At 40.9% G+C, this 19,100-nt stretch overlaps 1 protein-coding gene across 5 annotated transcripts; it reads left to right on the top strand.

The window, feature by feature from the left end:
- The first annotated feature begins 1,359 nt into the window (after positions 1–1,359).
- Positions 1,360–18,094, top strand: MLF1 (myeloid leukemia factor 1). 5 transcript variants are annotated; one of them, XM_074834361.1, is made up of 8 exons: positions 1,360–1,467; positions 6,763–6,925; positions 9,905–9,949; positions 12,020–12,106; positions 12,959–13,087; positions 14,178–14,337; positions 14,913–15,045; positions 15,962–18,094. In XM_074834361.1, exons 1-8 carry the CDS (start codon positions 1,421–1,423, stop codon positions 16,062–16,064), a joined length of 867 nt encoding a protein of 288 aa, XP_074690462.1. In that variant the 5' UTR covers positions 1,360–1,420; the 3' UTR covers positions 16,065–18,094. The 5 variants fall into 5 exon arrangements, with proteins under 5 accessions (XP_074690462.1, XP_074690461.1, XP_074690464.1 ...); XM_074834360.1 differs by having other exon boundaries at positions 12,017–12,106; XM_074834364.1 differs by lacking the exon at positions 1,360–1,467 and adding an exon at positions 6,110–6,181 and having other exon boundaries at positions 12,017–12,106.
- Positions 18,095–19,100: the final 1,006 nt, after the last annotated feature.

The following is a 19,100-nucleotide window of genomic DNA, read 5'->3' as shown; positions in this document are numbered from 1 at the left end:
CGATGCTCTCTATTCCCACCTGGTTATCCGGGGCACATTTTTCTAGCTTTCCCCTAAAAGCTGAGATATTGAAAGAGATGTGAGGAGGGAAGAGCCTCCACCTGCCTCTCGACAGGAGATGCAAGGGAGGAAACAACCCCCCGGGCTCACAGCTCTGAGAAACTTTGCCTTCTAGAGCAGGAGAATTTTCCCAATCACATTTTTCTCCACAATTCTCCCATTTTATGAAGAATGAAGGCAAGATTCCTATACCTCTGGTTCTTTCAAACTGCCCTCCTTCAGAAGTAAGTTTATATATAACCACAGTTCTCATACACACCCCTACATGTTCACAACCACTCCGCTCTTCAGCAAACCAAGATAACGCTCCCCATGCACTCGCTCCATTCTTTTACTGGAACCTTCCTTTGACAACCATACCCAGCGACAGGGTTTGATGCGGGGTTTCTCCTTTACAGCCGGCCACGGGACTGCTTCTTCCTGCCAAGAAGACAAAGAGCTCTTTTTCCCTTTCTGCCTAACCAGTAATCCTAACCAGCCTGGCTCCCAAAGCCGGTACAGTTAAGCAATACAGAATGAACTGCTGGCCAGAAGGCAACTACCGTAAGCCTCAGAAATCGGAGACGCCTTGTCAGTGCTTAGCTTGGTGTGGAGTGAAAGGTAATCCCGATCCACAAACGGCGGCGATGGCCACCCGCGGCCACGGCGGTCAAATATCCTTCCTCCATCCCGGCCTCAGTTTTTTCCTCATTGCTAGATTCGGCTGGAACAGCTATTTATGGCTGCTTTAGCACAGGCCACCGGGGTGCCAATGCTCGCCCAGAGGCTCCCGCTCAGGCCAAGCTGGGAAAGGGACGCGGCCCGCCTCGCACAACACGGTCGCTTTATTTTACTGCCACCTACTGGAAAAAATACAATTCTTTCCAAAATTTCTAAAGACGGGGCAACGGCCCGAGCCGGGCCGACAGCCCCGACCCGCCACCGCCTGACAGGAGCTGGGCTGAAGGCCGGGCCTGCTCCCCGCCAGGGCCTGCGCCCCCCGCCGGGGCCTGCGCCTCCCGCAAGGCCGCGCGGGGCCGGACCCCGCGGCCTCCGCCGGGAAAAACGAGGCTTTGGGAGCGGCAGCCCGAGCAGGAGCGTGGGGATCCCCCTTTTGTGGGGGTCCCCGCTCCGTGGGGCCCCCCCACCCCTGCTCTGCATGGGGCCGCGCCAGGCCCCGGTCCGAACCTTCTGGAGCGGGGCCGCGCAAGCGGCGCCGGTTGCCACGGCAACGGCGGCGCCCGGCCAGCCCCGCCCCCTCCGTGCTCGTCACAGTGGCGGCAGCCAATAGCGGCGCTGGGCGGTGTCACGTGGGGCAGCGGGCGCCACCGTGAGGGCCCGGCGGGGCTGGCGGGGCTCACAGCACCGGGGAGCCGCAGCCATGTTCGGGGGGCTGGGGCGCTGCTTCGAGGAGGACCCCTTCTTCCGGTGAGGGGTCGGCCGCAGCCTCCGGTGCTCCGGGGAGGGCGGGCGAGCAGCCGCCGCCCCTGGAGTCACACCGCTGGCGGCGGCCGGGCTGCGAGGGGTCGGGCCGGGGGGGTCTGAGGCGGCGGGGAGGCCGCCGCGCTCCCCGAAGGAGCGATTCGAGGCGGGGGGGCTTGGAGCGCTGAGGGACGCGGGGCTGTGCGGGGTTAGCGGCGGTGGGGTGTACAGCCGCGCTCCTCCGGTTACCCGGCACCAACGGTCGGACGGGGGGTTCCTTAAAACTGTGTAGGGGGGTAGATTGTTGCCAGCGATTTTAAATACCACAGACTTGTCTCTTACTCCCCTCTTCAGTAACGCTTGTAATCTTGACTGTCTCATAGCGCAGGGAAGAACTTAATCATAATTTTATAGTGACATTGACTGAGAAGAAATCTTCACCCCCCTTGGTCTGACTTTCATGATCACTTTTTTTTTCCTTCAGTTTCTTAAAAAGTTGGAGGGGAAGAGCTTAATCGTAATTTCATAGTGACATCGACTGAGAAGAAATCTTCATCTCCCTTGGGTTGACTTTCTTTTTTTTTTTTTTCTTCAGTTTCTTAAGAAGTTGGCAGGTGCTAGATGTTCTAGCTTTTCTCCACTTATTTGTTCTTTTTTCCTGTAGACTTTCTGAGCTCCTGTTGCCGATGCATACACTAAAGATAACACCAGGTGTTCTTGCATTAAAACTTTGCAAACCTGTGTGTGAGAGCAGTAAAGGCAAACTGGCTCCTTGTGCTGGTTTCCTGAGTGGATGTTGATGCTTTAGCTCAGCAAATGTGGGGTTTTTTTGGTCTCTATATCATGAGCACGTCGGTAGTGCTTGGGGTAGAGCATGTCTGCGCATTAAATTCTGAAATCGGTTTATTTCCTGTGGGAATCTTAAGTTTGCCACTGGAATCTAAATCTAAGTAGTGTGTTGTGCAAATGCTCCCCTAGAGTGCTGGGATAGCCCAAACTGCTGAAATATCTATCTGGCCCCAATTTATGTCTTTTGTCAGAAACTAATCTGTAGTGGGTAAGAATGGGATTGGAGAAGTCGGAGGAGCCTGAATGATTTTAGTTTTTCTAAAGATGTGGAGCTTAATTACAAGCAAAGATAAGGGGTAACGCTGGTGGGTGGACAAGGAAGGGTAACACATCAGGCCTTGTGATGTGGGTTTGTTGACTTTATCTCTTAGTTACAGGATATTCTAGCTGAGGTTGCATTTGTACCTCTTAAAGAACCTACCGCTGAGCTGCAAAAGCACGTCCCTAGCAGTGGGGTAGTTTCTAAAGCCGCGCAAGATGGATTAGGATGCTTGGTTTCTAGGAATATGAGCGTTATTATAACAACTCATCAGTTATATGCAGGATACACTATGCAGAAAACTTCACTATGCAAATCCTCTGTGTGAAATTAAAATAATAATGGCAGTTAAGTCTTGTTTGTAGCAATTTGTAGCATGCTTTTGAAATATCAGTTTCTTTCCTCTTATTTATTCATTTTATTTGTGCATTTTTATTATAGCCACTGATGCTGTTTAAAATTGTAGGGAAGAAAAGATTGCAAAAGACAGAGGGAGTGTGTGTGAAAGAGATGAGAGATTGATACCGAGATTCATTTTCTTGGCATTGTCCTTGTAAATCTGTTTTGCATATAGTTAAGGAAATGAGCTTATTACTTCAGATAAGATTAGCTTCCAAAATAGTGTAATAACGGGTTTCTGTTGCCTCATAAGGAGAGATTTTTGACTGCTGAACTGGAAATAGTGCCTGGGTTAAAAGAAATGTCTCCATCTGTGAGCAGCTGCCCTGGGGAAGCACCAGTCAGTCAGCCAGAATGCTGCCCGGGCCCAGCTGAGCTTCATCCCTCATAGCCTGGGCAGGTGCAGGAGTTGTGTCTTCTCTGCCAAGCACAGTTGGCATCTGGTTTTAATTTACCAATACACAGCTTTTGTTTTATTGTTCCAGGTGTTATCTCCAGCGGGATTCTGCAACTTCAGGCTTACATAACTTCCTAAGTAAAAAGGGGAAAAAAAAAAAAAGCCAACACTAACATGAAGTACAGTTTTCAAAAATAGTAAACTGAATTTATTGTTCTAGGACACTGTTTTTCAACTGACCAGAAACCCACTGAAGTAAGGAGTAACATCGTACTTTCACTAGAACACGGTAAAGGGTTTCAGCTGGAACACAGAGCCTTAAACTTCGGAGCTTAAGCTTAAAGAATGTAGCAAGTGAGATACATCTTAGTGAAAATCCTCACTTGTGTACGTGCTAGCAGCATCAGCCGCCTTAAGGTCTCTTTCTCCATACAGCAGATGGACTTGTTTGAGACTGTCAGTCTCAGAGGCTGCACATGTTCTTTCCCTTTATTGATCCCTGCAAAGACCTGAATGTCAGGTGAAGGTCAGATAAACTACTCATTAGACAAGATTTTGTTACTGCAGAGTAGTGGAACAACAAATGTATAAATCGTTTATCTCCATTCAGAACTTAATTTTGGAAATACCTTACAGTGCTTAACGTGTGAAGGGCACAAATTCTGTGTGCAAAACCCTTACAGAACCCCCTTTCTTTCCTCCCCCCCCATCACTTTTATGGTATAATAGTGTGAAGCGTGCAGAAATCATGTCTGTCTCATCAAAAGTATCTTTTTACCCCCCCCTAAAAAAGGTCAGATTAAGTCAGATGTGATTGGTGGTAATTAAAAGTAGTGTTCTCCACCTGTTGCTATCCTATAAAACCTGTGATTGGAGCAAAGAATTTTAAGATCTTGCATCTTCTACTGGAGAGCCTTTGACTTGTTTAATATATATAGTGAGGGTGACACTCCTTTTGTAGTTACAGCTTGAGTTTCAGTCATCAGAGCCATCAAGGTGGTAGGTTTAATTCCTTGGAAGCCTTGTCTTCCAGACAGATTCTCTGTTGACTTTAGGTTGGTTTTGCCCTGCTCCAGAGTGTACCAAAATTATATAGTGTTTCTTTTGAGGCTTGGCAACACTAGATCATTTTATGAATGGCTCCCTAAAATGTCCCTAGGGAATTGGGAGGGACTTTACTTTTGTTCCTAAATCTGTCAGTCCACACTATATCTTACTTCCCTGTCTTGACAGTAAGAAGCTGTATTTCTGAATAGTTTCATGAACCTTTCATTTTTTTTAAAAAAAACAACAAAAAACCCCACAGTTCTAGATGCGGGTGTGTGTATCAAATAGATGTAGTGGAGGGTGAATGGCCAGGAGAAGTTGCCAGAGAAACTGGAATAAGGCAAAAAGGACAATTTCACAAGGTATGAAGCATTATTTTATGTCAGGTGAGATGTATTGCAGCATGTTACGCACACCAAATTCAACCAATTTTTCTTATTTACATTAAATCTGTGGAATCTTGTTTTGCTTATGCTGTGTTGTAGGTAACTTATGAGTGTCCTACTTTTGAACTGGAAGGGACTGGGGACAAATTTTGTTATGCATAAGTTACTGATGGAATACAGTTCATATTTATTTGTATTTTGATAACCAAACCTATCTGAAGTTTGGGGAGTCAAAATAGATTAGATGTAAGTAGGTATGTACTGTGCTTCCCTTGCCTTGGCTTCTGCAGTGACTTTTTTCCATCTGGTCTTCATCCTGTGAAAGGTGAGGGGCTGCTGGCTGTCTGCGAGCTGCTTATCACATTAGGATTGAAGTTAAAGCTAGCAGTCATGTGAGGGTGTAGATTAGGGTCTGCTTAATGACGGGTAAAACTACTTCTGGGGTGTGCTGGAGTGAGTTACGTGCATAGCTTAAAGGGATATTGTTTGAAAATTAATCCGGCGTTACGTTTGTAACCTTACTTCTTCACTTAAAAGGCAAAAAAATAAAAATAAATGCAATTTTGGCATGCAAAGACAGTACAAAGCAAAGAGATCAAAGTGGCCACATGGTGTGGAAACTAGTTTTCATGGGACTGGAGATAAGGGGTGGGGAGAATAGAAAAGCTGTTCAGGAGACTTCTAAGAGATGGTTGGGTGTTGAAGTCAGAGGAGCATCCTGAAGCTTTTCTTCATGGAGGCATGAGATGTGATGGGAAAGGTTGCAGTGCCTGGGAGAGAATGAGGGTGTGAGGTGTCTGGGGAGTGCCAGGAAATTGATAGGAAGGAAGATGAGGTGCTATTAAGTCTAAGTAAACATACCTGGGAAATGACTCTTAATGTTAATAAAGTGGCTTTCAGTGGAATAGCAAAGGGGAAAATTAGACTGGAGATGAAGGGAGGAAATGAAGCACGTTTTTTGTATGAAGTAATAATTTGTAGCCTTGGACCCCAGGCAGCAATACTGATTCTATATTGTCCTTCTGACAAAATCGTATTTGGCTCCTCTTTTGGCCTCAGAAATATTTAGTTCTTGTCCAAGTTGGAGAATGCAAAGAATTAAGTGAGTAGTAAGGGAGAACAACTTGAGCAATGTTTTACCTGCAAGCCAAGCTTTGGGATTACTGGTGGGGTTCTGTAGGTTTTTGGAAACAGAGGTTGAGTGTTTAGAAAGAGGAGAGGAGGGGGGAGGGAAAGTAACAGGAAAGCAAAAAGCCAGTAAGACTCTTTTCTTCCTAAGCAGAGAAAAGGGATGTGAGAAAATGATTTGTGGAGGGGGAGGAAAGGGAAGGCAAAGATGTGGGTGACTAAAGTAAAGGAGATGGAGCTGTCTGGAATTTAGAGGTTAGTATACATTTTTGAGCATGTGGGTCAAGGAGGATGAAAAGTAGAATGGGAGCAGCCAGCAAAATAAATTTGAGGGGTGGGGGGGCAAAATCTAGTGGGACACAATGAATCAGCAAGTAGTACTGTGCAAAGCTTTAGACAATGAAAGTGGACAAAGGAGAGGAAAAAAATAATCCATTTAATATTAGGGGTTGGAGGTAGAAGTAGTGATGAGTAAAATATAGGTCAGCTTTATAGTTCCTGGCAGATAGTAAGCATAGGCTGGAGTGAAAGATGGCTGCAAAGGATGGAATGTTTTTGGAAAAGATGAGGAAAGAGAAAAAGCAATACAGACACCCAAGAGCAGCTGAGAAGACAAAAAGACTAAAACACCCAACCAACTTCAGAGTTGGGAAGAAAAGTGAAACAAGTGAGAGTTTGTGAGGAACAGGAGATTGCCCAGTTGTGTCCTGTTAAAGAATTTGCATAAAGAACCATATGGAATGATTTAAAAAATTGAGTTTTAAAAATTTCAGAGCCGTATTATGTAGCTCGGAATAAACCTCAATGACTTTCTATGCGAAATATCTCTCTTTCAGCGATCCTTTTGCTGCACACCATGAATATATGCGGCAGATGATGAGAAGCTTTTCTGATCCTTTTGGACGAGATCCATTCCTCAGTATAACAGATGGTGGGGAGAGAACAGTAGATCGAAGAGCACGCCAGGACTCTCAGGTTGCTCTAAGAGGAAATCGCAGAGTAAGTATTTTCTTAATCTCGAAGGATTGCTACATGGAATTTACATTTATTAGTAATATAGTTGGCTTCACATTTCCACTTCTGTTCAGTTTGGTCCAGTGGAAATAGAGGCCTGGCTCAGCTATCGCAACCCTGGTCAGATTGTTTCGTGGCTGAGTAGAATGTAAATAACATCTCTCTTGGTTCCTTAATTACCCTTTACTTAACACTGACAAACTTCTGTTAGGACTAGTAGCAAGTCTGTCTGTTATTGAACATTGAATATACAATATTTAATGAAACAAACTAAACATTTATCAAATGTTTGGTTTAATAAATACTATATTTCCATTACAGAAAGGCATTAAAAATGCCCAATGACAGAGCCTTCTCTGAACACTTGCTAACTTTGCTTAAAAAGGTACCTTGGTATGTTTATATCTTCGCTCTGCACTTGAGTATCTTGTGTCAAGTTATTTATGTTGGTTTGATTTAACACAAACTTGTGTTTCAGCCACCTAAACAGTATCTACAGAGATATTTTAAACCCTGTTTCAACTGTGAATAAAGGCTTCACGTTCTGTGTTTGGGTTGATGCTTAATGTTTCCCCTAGATATAAGACTAAAAATTAAAGATTAGGGAAATCGATATGAAACCTAGTCATTCTGTAAATTACCACCTGAAACTGGGAAGTTGGCAACGATTTATGTTTTACATAAAGTATCTTTTCAACTCTCTGGGCGTGCAGGACAATTAGATCTTAAGCTTCTGTAGCTAAACCTTATTTAATTGCTGTATTTAGAAAGGATATGTGTTTGAAGTTGGTTCCTTTCCCTCCACCAGGCTAAATATTTTGCAGCTGAATGATCTCTTACTTTAATGAACTGCATTTGATTTTTAAAAAACAGTTGGAAGACAAGAGAGATGACAAGGGCTTGTGGAACTCGGCCAGTTTTGGTGGTGGTTGTTCAAACCTAGATAGAGCGAGCCTCATAAACATAGCTGAAACACAGACTGTCACCTACAAGTCAAAAGGGTAACTGTCAGATTCTTTCCTCTGTGCTCATACGCTGCCAGTTAGTTTCAAATATAGATGCTGCTGGATCTAATTAGGGCATGATCTTTCCTCTACTGAAGCAGACTCTTAGGCCTTCGTTCAGTAGATGCCTAAAACCAGACGAGGCTTCTTTTTCCTTGAGAAAAAGAACGTGTCAGACCTTACCCTAATAGCTTAGGGGTTTGCGTCCCTTGTTCTTGGCAGTGAGCGTTAAACGTGAGGCATAAAGACCTTTCCCTCTGGTTATAGAAAGAAGTTAAAGGTACAAGAGCACTGTGTTATTTTGATAAGCACAAAAGAATTCCACACCTGCTAAAAAATCTTTCCAGTATCTTTTGATGTTCCTCATGTTTCACCTAAGAGTTGTCAGGTATCACAGAAGACTCAGCACTGATTACTTGAGCCTTATAGTAGTCTCAAACTGGTTTCCCTCCAGAAATGATTCAAACACTTAGAATAGTTAAATTTTTATGTAGGAAAAGATGGGTATCTTTACTACCATGTAAAATACACTTTGTTAAAATCACCTGTACTGGTTACTGATACTGTAATTCTAGGTTTCAACTGCATGTTTTAAGCATGCCTAAAACTGCTTTACAAGGAACAGAATTTTTTGCAGCAACTCAGTGTGCAGCGATACAGCATTCACATTTGAAAACGCTTTTCCTTTCTCAAGCAGGCTTGCAGTGTCAGTTTTTAGCCTCTGTGAGGGAGGGAAGGAGGAGGAAAGGATATGAGCAGGAGGAATGGGGTAAAACATCTTAAGGGATAGTATTGTTTGGTTTGGATAGCTGATTGTCCTATATATTAGGCAACTGTTTTTAGTATGTATTGCAAAGTTTATAAACTCTGTTTTATATGACTAACGACTTTATATTTCTGAGGATGTTCTTTTGCACTTGATATATATTATATTCTTTTCTATCACTACATGTTAGACAGAACTGCAATCTGAAGGAATTCATAAAGGAATTCAAGAATTGGATAATTCCTTCCTTTTGTACTTAAAGTTATTGTAAAGTGTTTGGGACTTCTGTCTAACCAGTCTTTCTTTAGGTAGGCTTTTATATAACTCTCCAATCTTAGTTTCCTGGAAACATCAGTGTGTTTTCCAGCATCTTGTTGCCCTGTCATATAGGGGTATTCAATATCAGTTGTTCAAACAGGAACTGTATTTGCCAGTGTTTATAGCTACATCTATTTATACAACTGCAGAAGAATATAATTTGCTCGAGGGGGATTTGTCTTCGGGTGGTTCTGTATATGATGATAGATTTACCTAGAACTTGTTTGCAGTGACCTTTGAAACTGCTGACAAGTTAGACTTCATTTTGTTTATTGCAAGGGGTGTATGGATATTTTGGAGAAATACCTTTTATATTTACATTAATCTCTTGTAATACCTAATGAGTACTTGTGAACAGGTTGCCCGCATCACTTAATTTTTTAAGCTCTAAAATTGTATGCCAGCCTTCTGAAACTTAATTACATAAATTTACATTAAAGGGACTACTGATTTATTGATTTTAATCAACTTTCAGTGAAGGCGTTCTGTGGCCTGAGAAGAATGACGTGTTTTCAGAGAAGTGGGTGATCTCTGAAGCACTGTGCCATGTTTTAAATAATTTTAGTACAAAAACTGCTACGGTATACAAGTGTTTCTCAACTTCTAGCTTCTAAGTGCTTCTAGTACATATGTATGAATATGGCTTATTAAATGTGGTGACAGCTATCGCTTTCCAATATCATTAGTTATATTACTTCTATATACCCAGAGACTACCTCATATTACATTGTTGTAGCACACTATAAATTACCAAGGTCCTCTCGAGTGCCTGTTTTTATTTGATCGGAAATGTTTAATATCACCTGCTGTATATGAAAGTTACTTCTGCTGGGTCTTATAACGGGTATAATAACCAAAAGAACCTTTTTCTTCCAGGCCACAAGCTGCGCTCTCATGCCGTTTGCAGGCTTTGGTAGAGTGGTTAGTATCCCAGGAGCAAAAGTCCTTGTAGCTCTTGATAGTATGTGTATACTGTCTGCATAGCTAAAGCATGGACAAGGGCTAGTCTCAGTGTGCTTGCAAACTGCTTCTGTTGGTGTTTAGTTATATGGAACAATATAATTCAAGAAATATTTTTTTTTTCCTTATTAAATGCTAGGGTAGACTAAATACGCTGATACCATGATTGGAAAAGCTACTACAGAGCAGCTGGCTTTTCTACTCAGTGATGTATCCGTTAGTGCTTGATCTCTGATGGATAGGAATGAAATAATCTCTGGAGAGATGAAATAATTCCTGGAGAGACCCCCAATTTTCAGTGCTGCCTGTAGTTGGACACCAGTAGCTTGGGGTGTGTCTGTATCTGTGATTACCAACAAGACCTGTAGTGCTGGTCACAGCTAAGACAGAATTTCCACTGGAACTGGGCTTGGAATGGTTTTCAGCTGTAGTTTGGAGGTCTGGAATATCTTGAAAGATCTGTAAAAGATATCTGAGGAAAAACAAGTTTATTGTTATGACCTCATGGAGCTTTTTGCTTACTTTGGAAGGCTTTAAGGAGTCCTCAGTTTGAAAACCAGTAGCTTAGAGAGTGGCTCTCACTTGCAGAGCAGATGAAAATAAGCATGCGTCTTTGAATTTTCCGATCCCAAAGTATTACTTGTTTAATTATCTCTTCCAGAGGCACAAATTGGCAACTTGCTGTATGTAAACTGTATTAGCTAAGCAAAGATCTTTTGCTATTAACTGCCCAGGCTATGGTTTTACTCCCCCTTCCCCAATCTATGGCATGTAATTCCATAGGTGCAGCTGATTCCTGTGTAGTATCGCTGGTCATCATCCAGATTTCTAACTGTAGAAGGCAGTTTTCTGGAGTTACTGACATTTGTGATGATTTGGTGCCCTAAATTGTCTATAATGTGCAGAGGTTTTGAATAGCCCTTAAGGATTCAGATTTCTTGCTACTCAAGAAACAAATCGAAGATTTTCTATGCCTCAATTTGACTTTTTGTGCTTAAACTGCAGCTTTTATTTTTAAACCTTTAAATCCATAGCTGTTTACATGAATTTATTTAGATGTTTCCAGTAGTTGGAGGAACGCGGGGAGTGTGCTATTGTAATGTGTGAGGTGGTTCACAGCCTCTTCCCAAAGCTGCTGGCTTTGGCAGAGCCCCTGGGAGCTGTTTTCCCTGCTCCTGGTACCTGCAGACCAGAGCGTGGTGGTGGTGGCACAGCAGCTGCCCAGGGAAGCAGTGAAGCGTGTGTGTGTGTCTACCAGCTCACCGAGCAGCATGCGGTGCTCACTCTTAATTAGCATGCTCCGTCTCCCTGTCTATTTTTTTGTTTTGTTTTCTTCCAAAGGTAGCTTTCATCAGCGTGGTCAGTATATGCCATCAGCTACAGATCCTAGTAATAAAATTCTGTGCATGTCAACCTGTCTTAGTAGCTGTGCTTTGTGCAACAGTGGATCTTCTGCTTTCATGTAAAAATAACGAATGAATGGTTTGTTGGATGCATCTATAGCATCAAATAATTAAGCTGCCATTAAAATACCAATTTATGTTTCTCTGATTTTTCCACACTGCCCTTTTATGAGTAATGTACACTACTGTTGCAAAGAGCTATGTCTGCTGGGAGGCAGTTTCAGTGTGATTCCATAGGTGTTAAGGGATTTACATAATAGAGATAATTTGGTCTTCCATAGATTGAGGCATGGAGGGTCATATAGTACTTTTTACAGCAAAATTAGGTTAGAAGGTATATGAAAATAGTTCTTGTAAATTGGCCACAATATGAGCTTATTTTGACATTTGAGTGTCAAATCTTTCACTTCTCTCTTTCTAGTAGCTCCAACTTAGCAAGCAAACTCTCCGTGCTAGCTTTGTTTTTCATTTGAAAAGATGCATTTTGGCTTGTCTACGACTATGAATGGCAGTCTGTGCAAACCTTTTTGATGGTCTGATTTGCATTAAAAATGCATGTGAAAAACAGCTTCAGCACTTGAGGAGGCAGGAGACTGTGTTTTAATCTTAATGTCTTTTCTTCTAGCAGGATGCAGATTTTGGGGAACCTTTTTTTGCAATGGACAGGATGATGTCAAATATGAGAAACAGTATGCTGGAAATGCAAAGGAAATTTGTAAGTTTTTAAAAATTTGTTGTAAAATTAATTGTATTGGAGAATGGCATGTTACTCAAAGTCCTGCCAAGAAAAATGTTACTAGTCTTAAGCAGATAGTAAGAATATTTTTTTTTTTTTTTCTCCCAGACTATATCATGGTCATAATTCTCTGTGCTGTCACTGATTATTTGCTAACAACAGTACTTTAAATGTATGCTTGATTCTCTAGGGGTTAGAACTGATGTAAGTTATCTGGTGTCTGGCTGTTGCCAGAGCTGACACCTCAAGTGAAGGAGCAGTCTAAAGTGTTACCGTACGCTTAAAAACAACAAACCCACAAACACCTAAATGCCACCCTGTAATTAGACCTTCCTCCGATTTTGATTTGCAATTCTGCTGCTTTCTTCTTCACAGTCTATGAAGATAACACTGATACCTATTAAGTGTTGCTAAGTATATTTATGGTGGTTTGTTGGCCTTGTAAAATGGCTTGTAACTGTTGTTGCTCAAGTCCTGTTTCACCTGAACTCTCACACACCTTATTATATACTGTATGTGGCAAGACTGATGTTATAGGTTTTATCTTCACTACTAAACTGTGCCAGGGCAAATGTTTGAGCAGTTGCTTATTGCTGCCCATGGTTTTTATTTGTCGTGTTTCCTGGTGCGGGGAGACCTGTGGCCAGACAAGGCTGGAGGTATCAAATGCCAAGGTCTCTTCCCACAGACCACATCTATGGTGCCAGGACTGAGGGTTAAATTTTCAGAGGGGTATTCTTTTTCATAATAAGACAGCCTCAGAATGTAAGAAGTACCTATTATCCACAAGTTTAAACTTTTATTAATAAAAGAAATGTACGTTGCTTGTAGGATGACCTGTCCATCCATCCAGATGCGCACACGTTCAGCTCCTCCTCTGTGATGACATACTCCAAAATAGGGGATGAACCACCAAAAGTTTTCCAAGCTTCAGCTCAGACACGCACAGCTCCAGGAGGTGTAAGTAGTCCTGAGATGCAGCAAAAAGGTGGTATGTAATTATCAGAATTTAAGTTCACCTATACCAAGGCACAGTTTCCTTCAGGTTCCTTTTACTGGAGACAGTTACTCTTATAATTTAGAAAAATATATGTCTGTTTAAATATTGCTCTATATTAAAGGCTTCCTAAGCTAAAGTGCACTTTTCTTCCTTGTAATTTGTATGCTTCTAAGTATACCTCTAAATAAATTGTACACCTATCAAAGACTGGAAAAATCAAGTGCTGGAACAGCTGATCTTCAAGGCGGTCTCCAATGTCTTTCTCTTTGCTATAATTAATCCTCTTCTTGTACATTTAAAATTCTGTCTAAAATACAAGATAGCAAGAGGCAGGTCTGTCTATGCAAAACATGGCTTCAAATCCTCCCCTTTACTCAAGCACTTTTAAATGCTTACGTAACGCTGTGGATGAAGATGCCCTTTCATTGACTTCCTTGCAGCTGTTGCATCTAATTCTGCTAAGAAATTTGAATTTGAATTTGAACCCTGAAGCAAGGTTCATGAAAGACTATATGCGAGCGGTAAAGGCCATTGAGCATGATTGGCTGTGGGATATGTTCAAGCTCAAGCAGACACTCAGTTATCAGAGAGGTTCTAAGAATATACCTATGAACACAGTGATAAGTGGTTGCCTGGGTTTCAAGGCAGTCAACATGACAACTTAGTAATTAGTTGTCCCTTCGTGCTGGGAATATTGGCATCGGCTGTTACTCGTTCTGTTGTTAAGGAGAATGTTGAAGACTTGTCTGCATGTAGTATATTTAGACTAGGCTTTTTTTTCCCCCCACAACTAAGATCCAGTGTATAAGTTGCCTAAGAAGCCTTAGGTGTTCTTGTTTAATCTTTTTGTCTGTTGGCTAAAAAGAAAATAGACTTGATCTGTGCTTTGTTGGTGTATTTTCAGTCAATACAGTAAAGGAGACAATTGGAAAAGCCCATGAAACTTAACCTTTTCAAAAGATAGATATAAAACCTTCAGGAAGAAAAACTGGATTTTTTTTAAAACTTTTTTTTTTGGTTGAAGGACACTTAATTCCCTTTTTTGTACAGGTTAAGGAGACAAGAAAAGCACTTAAGGATTCTGAAAGTGGACTGGAAAAAATGGCTATTGGTCATCATATTCATGATCGTGCTCATGTCATTAAAAAATCAAAGAACAGCAAGACTGGTGATGAAGAAATGAACCAAGAATTCATCAACCTGGATGAAAGTATGCACTTTGCAGTTCTCTCATTGGCTTTACACTGTTTCACATAAAGATTTTGAAGTTCCAGCTTGAGACATCTTAAAAGGGACTGTTTTTCAGACAGTCTGGAAGTCTGCAAATCAAGTTTCCGTAGTTGATATAAATTTGGACAACTTCAGTTAAAGTAACCAGTCAGACTTGAAAATGCTACAATGCGGTTGGCACTGTTTGTACAATAGCTGCTCATATTTGAAAGTACTTTTAATGATATTTGATGGTTTCAAACAAACTTTTAACAGAACTTTACTATTTGCTCTGTGTGTTTGTGGCTAATATGACATACATATTTAAGAGATGTGTGGTTAAAATGTTTTACAACACGGTGACTTCCAGATTTTTTTTTTATTTTGGTCTTCCAAACATAAGCAGTAAGCTTTTAGTTGTCTTTTATAGATCCCCTAGAAATAGTTTGCAGGCCACGTGGAGAATCATGGACCCCAAGTTTAAAAAAGATTGTCCAAAAAACCTCTGATTTTCATTCCATGTGTTTTTCCATCCTGTTTGCATTTATTAAAAAGTAAACTTTAACTGTTTTTCAGCTGAGGCCCAGACCTTTGATGAAGAGTGGCAGAAAGAGATTATGAAGTTCAAGCCATCTAGAACTAAGTATACTTTAGAAGCCCCGAAATACAGAAGTACTCATCACATACCCACGGAAGGTGGATTAAGAAGGTAAAAATAGTTTCCTACCAGAATAAGGAAATACTAGCAGCAGAATGAAAACTTAATTCAGAAGCAATCTGTTCATGAACAAACGATCCTTACTGGCAATCTGAGGAGGAAATAGCCTGGTTTACTCCTCCTTTCCTCATGATGCCACAATGAAGAGTGTAAGGCAGTATTTTGTTTACTAATTTTTGAAGAAATTTAGGAATTTTGACTTTGAAAATTAACAAATTGATAGGCTAAACTGGTAAGTGTTCTTCTAGAGAAATATGCCAGTTCTCTTAGCTCAACTGTGTACAAATGTTGTAGCTGCCCCTACGGCCATTAAACTGGGTTAGTTGCATTAAGGAATAATCCTGATTAAGGGCTAGGTTGATCTGTTCTCTTGGGTGAAAGGAAAGATACCTTCCATAGTTGGAGACAGACATCCCTCTCTTCAGGGTTAGGTTTCAAATGAGACCTCTTCTAATCTTAAATTCAGGAGCGAGGACTTTACCTGTAAATGCAGGAGTGCCCTGGCATAGGCTGCTCTCTGCCAAGCTTCAGCTTTTTTCCTCTCCTGTTGAGATCGTGCTGGGGAAGTTGTGATGCCTTTATCAGTTGTGTGGTAGGGAATGCTACAGAAGGGGAACGCTCCTCTGCTGTAAACTACAGAGTGCTCTCCCTCCAGCACCTCTTCAGTTCTAGAGGTTTTTTACAGAGGCTACTTTACCTTCCATTTCAGTTTTCAAACTAAGCTGGTTCTTTCTTCTTGAGGGTGCAGGATGAGGAAACAGTTCAATCTATTGTTACCACCATAGAAGTAGTTTTGGAGGGAGAGTCAACTCTGCCTTACAACTAAAATGACTACACCTCCACATAAATAATTAACAAAATTTATACTCCCCCACCCTCACGTCCTATTTGTTGTTGTTTGTTTCAGAGAGAAGCCACTTGCAGTTGCAGGTTCCAGGGAGCCCAGAGTTTCTTTGGAGAATCTCAATGTGAAAGGAACACATGTTCCCATCAAAAGCAGCAAAAAATAAATTGCTTCCATTCTCCATTTGAATGGAGTTTCTTCAGAGAAGATAACGGTGCTGCATTGCTTATGTTCATATAAGTATACACGTATATATGACCAATCTCTGTTTTTTGTTTTAGTAAGTATTAGCGTGCCTTGCTACTCTGATCTTTTGACAACTGAATGTTCTTTAAAACTTCACATCCTTGGTTAAACTGTCTAGTTTCAGTAAATTAAAAAAAACCCAACAACTTCCCACTTAAAAGCACTTTAATGGATTATCACTAATTCTGTTTAAAAAAACAACTTTGACTTGCAAGATTTTTCTGCTACAACAGCACCAGTCTCAGACTTTTTATTAAGCCTGGTAATGCAACTACTTTTTCCCACACTATAACTTGCACAGAAAGTAAATTCTCTTTTTGTTTTGTGTGGCTGAAATAATTATTAATGTTCTAGATGATAGAGCAATTAATAGCAATTTGAATACGCTGTAGCCACTATATATATATTTAAAATCATACTGTAAATTGTTATAGAATCCCCAGATTCACCTTGATTTAACATGAAGAAAAGTGAAAGGAAATACTAAGATGTCAAATACTTTAAATTTTAGTTTCTCAGCGTTCTTATGTTCATAAGCTGTGCTTGCATCTCATTTTCTGTGCTTAGACTGTCGGTCTTGTATTTCTGATCCTTTGTATATTTACTTTGGAGATGGCCCATTATTTTTCATTCTTGGAAGGTTCTCTTTAGTAGCTTTTAATTTTTCTGTAATAATACCCCTGTGTCCTCAAACTCAGCTGTAACTATTAGTAATCAGAAAAATATGTGGGAGAAATTGGTTGAGTAGGCAGTAGTTTGACTGGATAACGAATGATTACACCATTTCTTCTGTCCTAAAAAGCTAAAAGAGCTCTGCAGACAGCAAACCATGTCCCCCCTCAGCTGAGATGAGATGTGTTTGTGTTCTTGTGTGTCCTGTTGTAGTGGATGTAGAATGATCTGAAATGAAACATTGATCTCCTTTGTTGTTGTTGTTCATTGTTTGGTTAAAGAGTCTGACGTTGCAGAGGAAAGCCAGCTGTGGGACTGAGAACAGGAAGGGTCTTTGTATTCAAAGTGTTGAGTTTGTGTCCTGGTTTGTTACACAGAATGGATCCCCATCTTGTAGCAGAAATAATTAGCACTATAGCATATATTAAAGCTAAAACATTGTAGTGTAGCCTTAAAAAAAAGGCACTATTTATATGATAAAAGAAAATAGGTTTAAGTTTAACATTTGTTCGGCTAAAAAGGAAATGGCCTTTAAATTGTATCTTTCTGCAGATTCCCCAGATTATTTAATTCTGTTTATTAATGTGCAAAAATAATCAAAAGTACTTTTGTAGAGCTCTGACAAGGGAAAGACAACTGGTTTTTTGCTTTTGTAATGCAGTGGTGGTCTCCTCTATTAGAGCAAAGACTAGTGGTTTCTGCTCTTGAGCCATTCTAGGAGCAGCAGTAAGAGAGCTATGAGTAAGTGGGTGGTAAGGGAGTAGCAACTGCTGACAGAAGGACAGGCTGAAACCCTGAGATACCAGAGCCAGGCTTGCCAATCCCTCAATCTAAGGGATGCTTCTACTCTCCTTAAAGAGTACAACTCCAGGGCCTGATCTTCCATACCCTGAAGACAACATTAATTTTGCAATAAATGTCATTGAGAATATAAGGCCATGGACATTTTCCAGGTATGTCACTTAAATTTCCCAGTAATAAGTATCAGAAAAGTGTTTTGTGTCGTAACTTCAGAAATCTTTTGAGAGACACTGCTATTTAACAGAAAATAGTAGTCATCTGACAACTTAGATTTCCATCTATGCTTTACTGAGATAAAAAAAAAGATACATATATGTAATTAACCCAAGTACATACCATGGTTTTAAAATTACAGTGGAAAGAGGCTAATATTCATTACTTTGTTATGCAAAACAATGTTCTAAAATGTAACACAAAAGAAACTGTTCTATGTAGCACATCTGAAACTAATTCTTTAATAAAGTTATTTATTATTTATGGTTATTGTCTGGCTTACTCTACACCACAAAATGACTTGCACATTATTTATTTTGGGCTGCTTTGAAATGTTATGTGACAGTAATAGCAACGCAATGAGGGAAAGTATGCCCCTCAGTTTCCAGAAGGCAAACATGCATTTACCACAAAAAAAAAAAGTTTTCTAGGAGACATCTGGGGTGCGACTTGAGTATGGAGAGGGCCAGGCTGCTTCAGAAAGGCTCTTGGGGGCTTCTCTGGTATGAAACACTAACTGGTGCTGGTGTAATCCCAATAGGGGTGGATTTTTAATCTTTTTTTCTTTGTATTTGTGAATATAGGTAATACTATAGCTTCCTTGAGCTGTGCCATGAACCTTAGTACACCATACCAAATGAGAGCATTTCTTCCTTCGTGGTGGTGTTCACGAGGGGGAAGTTGTGCAGAGTAACTACATCAGCACTACAGATACACAAACAGAATATCCCAGCCCCTGAAGCTGATGCAACTTGACCTCTCTTGCTCTTCTAACACAACATTCAAAGCGTTATAAACTCAAAGCTGTGCCCTGCACAGCATTCTCCTACACATCAGGAGCTTTTTTCCCCTTTTTCATGCAGTGCTGCTATACAGGTGTTCTGTATTTGTTTCTAATTAGTGACCTTCAGCTGAATATACCTGTGAATGGTCACCTGGCATTTGATACTCGTTGATAACCTGATAACTGTTGTCCTCAGTGAGCTCCAGGAGCGTAAACCGAGATTTTATAGATGCATTTTCTCTCACAAAAGGACTTGGACAGTATTATTTCTGGTAATAAGGCTCTACTCCAATTTTTGCACTTCAGTGAACTGCCGGAGAGAGCACTACAGAGTGCTGCATGTGTGTGACTGAATACAGCCTTTTTTTTTTTTTTAAAAAAAAAAGGTAGTATGGATTTAACTGAAGAATAAGCTGTCTTGTCTACTTTTGGGAGATAATAGTGCAATTACCAGAGCCTTGCAGCTGGCAGACATTTCTGAAGAAC

The sequence above is a fragment of the Strix aluco genome, chromosome 9, assembly GCF_031877795.1.
Source record: "Strix aluco isolate bStrAlu1 chromosome 9, bStrAlu1.hap1, whole genome shotgun sequence".
NCBI classification, from domain to species: domain Eukaryota; kingdom Metazoa; phylum Chordata; class Aves; order Strigiformes; family Strigidae; genus Strix; species Strix aluco.
The sequence above is the reverse complement of the archived record's forward strand: the minus strand, read 5'-3'. Positions and strand labels throughout refer to the sequence as shown.

What these genes read in the sequence shown, in the direction of transcription:
- MLF1 (XM_074834360.1), top strand. Translation starts at nt 1,421, where the DNA reads ATGTTCGGGGGGCTGGGGCGCTGCTTCGAGGAGGACCCCTTCTTCCG. An exon ending in TGGAAATGCAAAGGAAATTT is followed by an intron (nt 12,107 to 12,958) that starts GTAAGTTTTTAA and finishes CGTTGCTTGTAG; the next exon opens with GATGACCTGTCCATCCATCC. An exon ending in CACGCACAGCTCCAGGAGGT is followed by an intron (nt 13,088 to 14,177) that starts GTAAGTAGTCCT and finishes TTTTTTGTACAG; the next exon opens with GTTAAGGAGACAAGAAAAGC.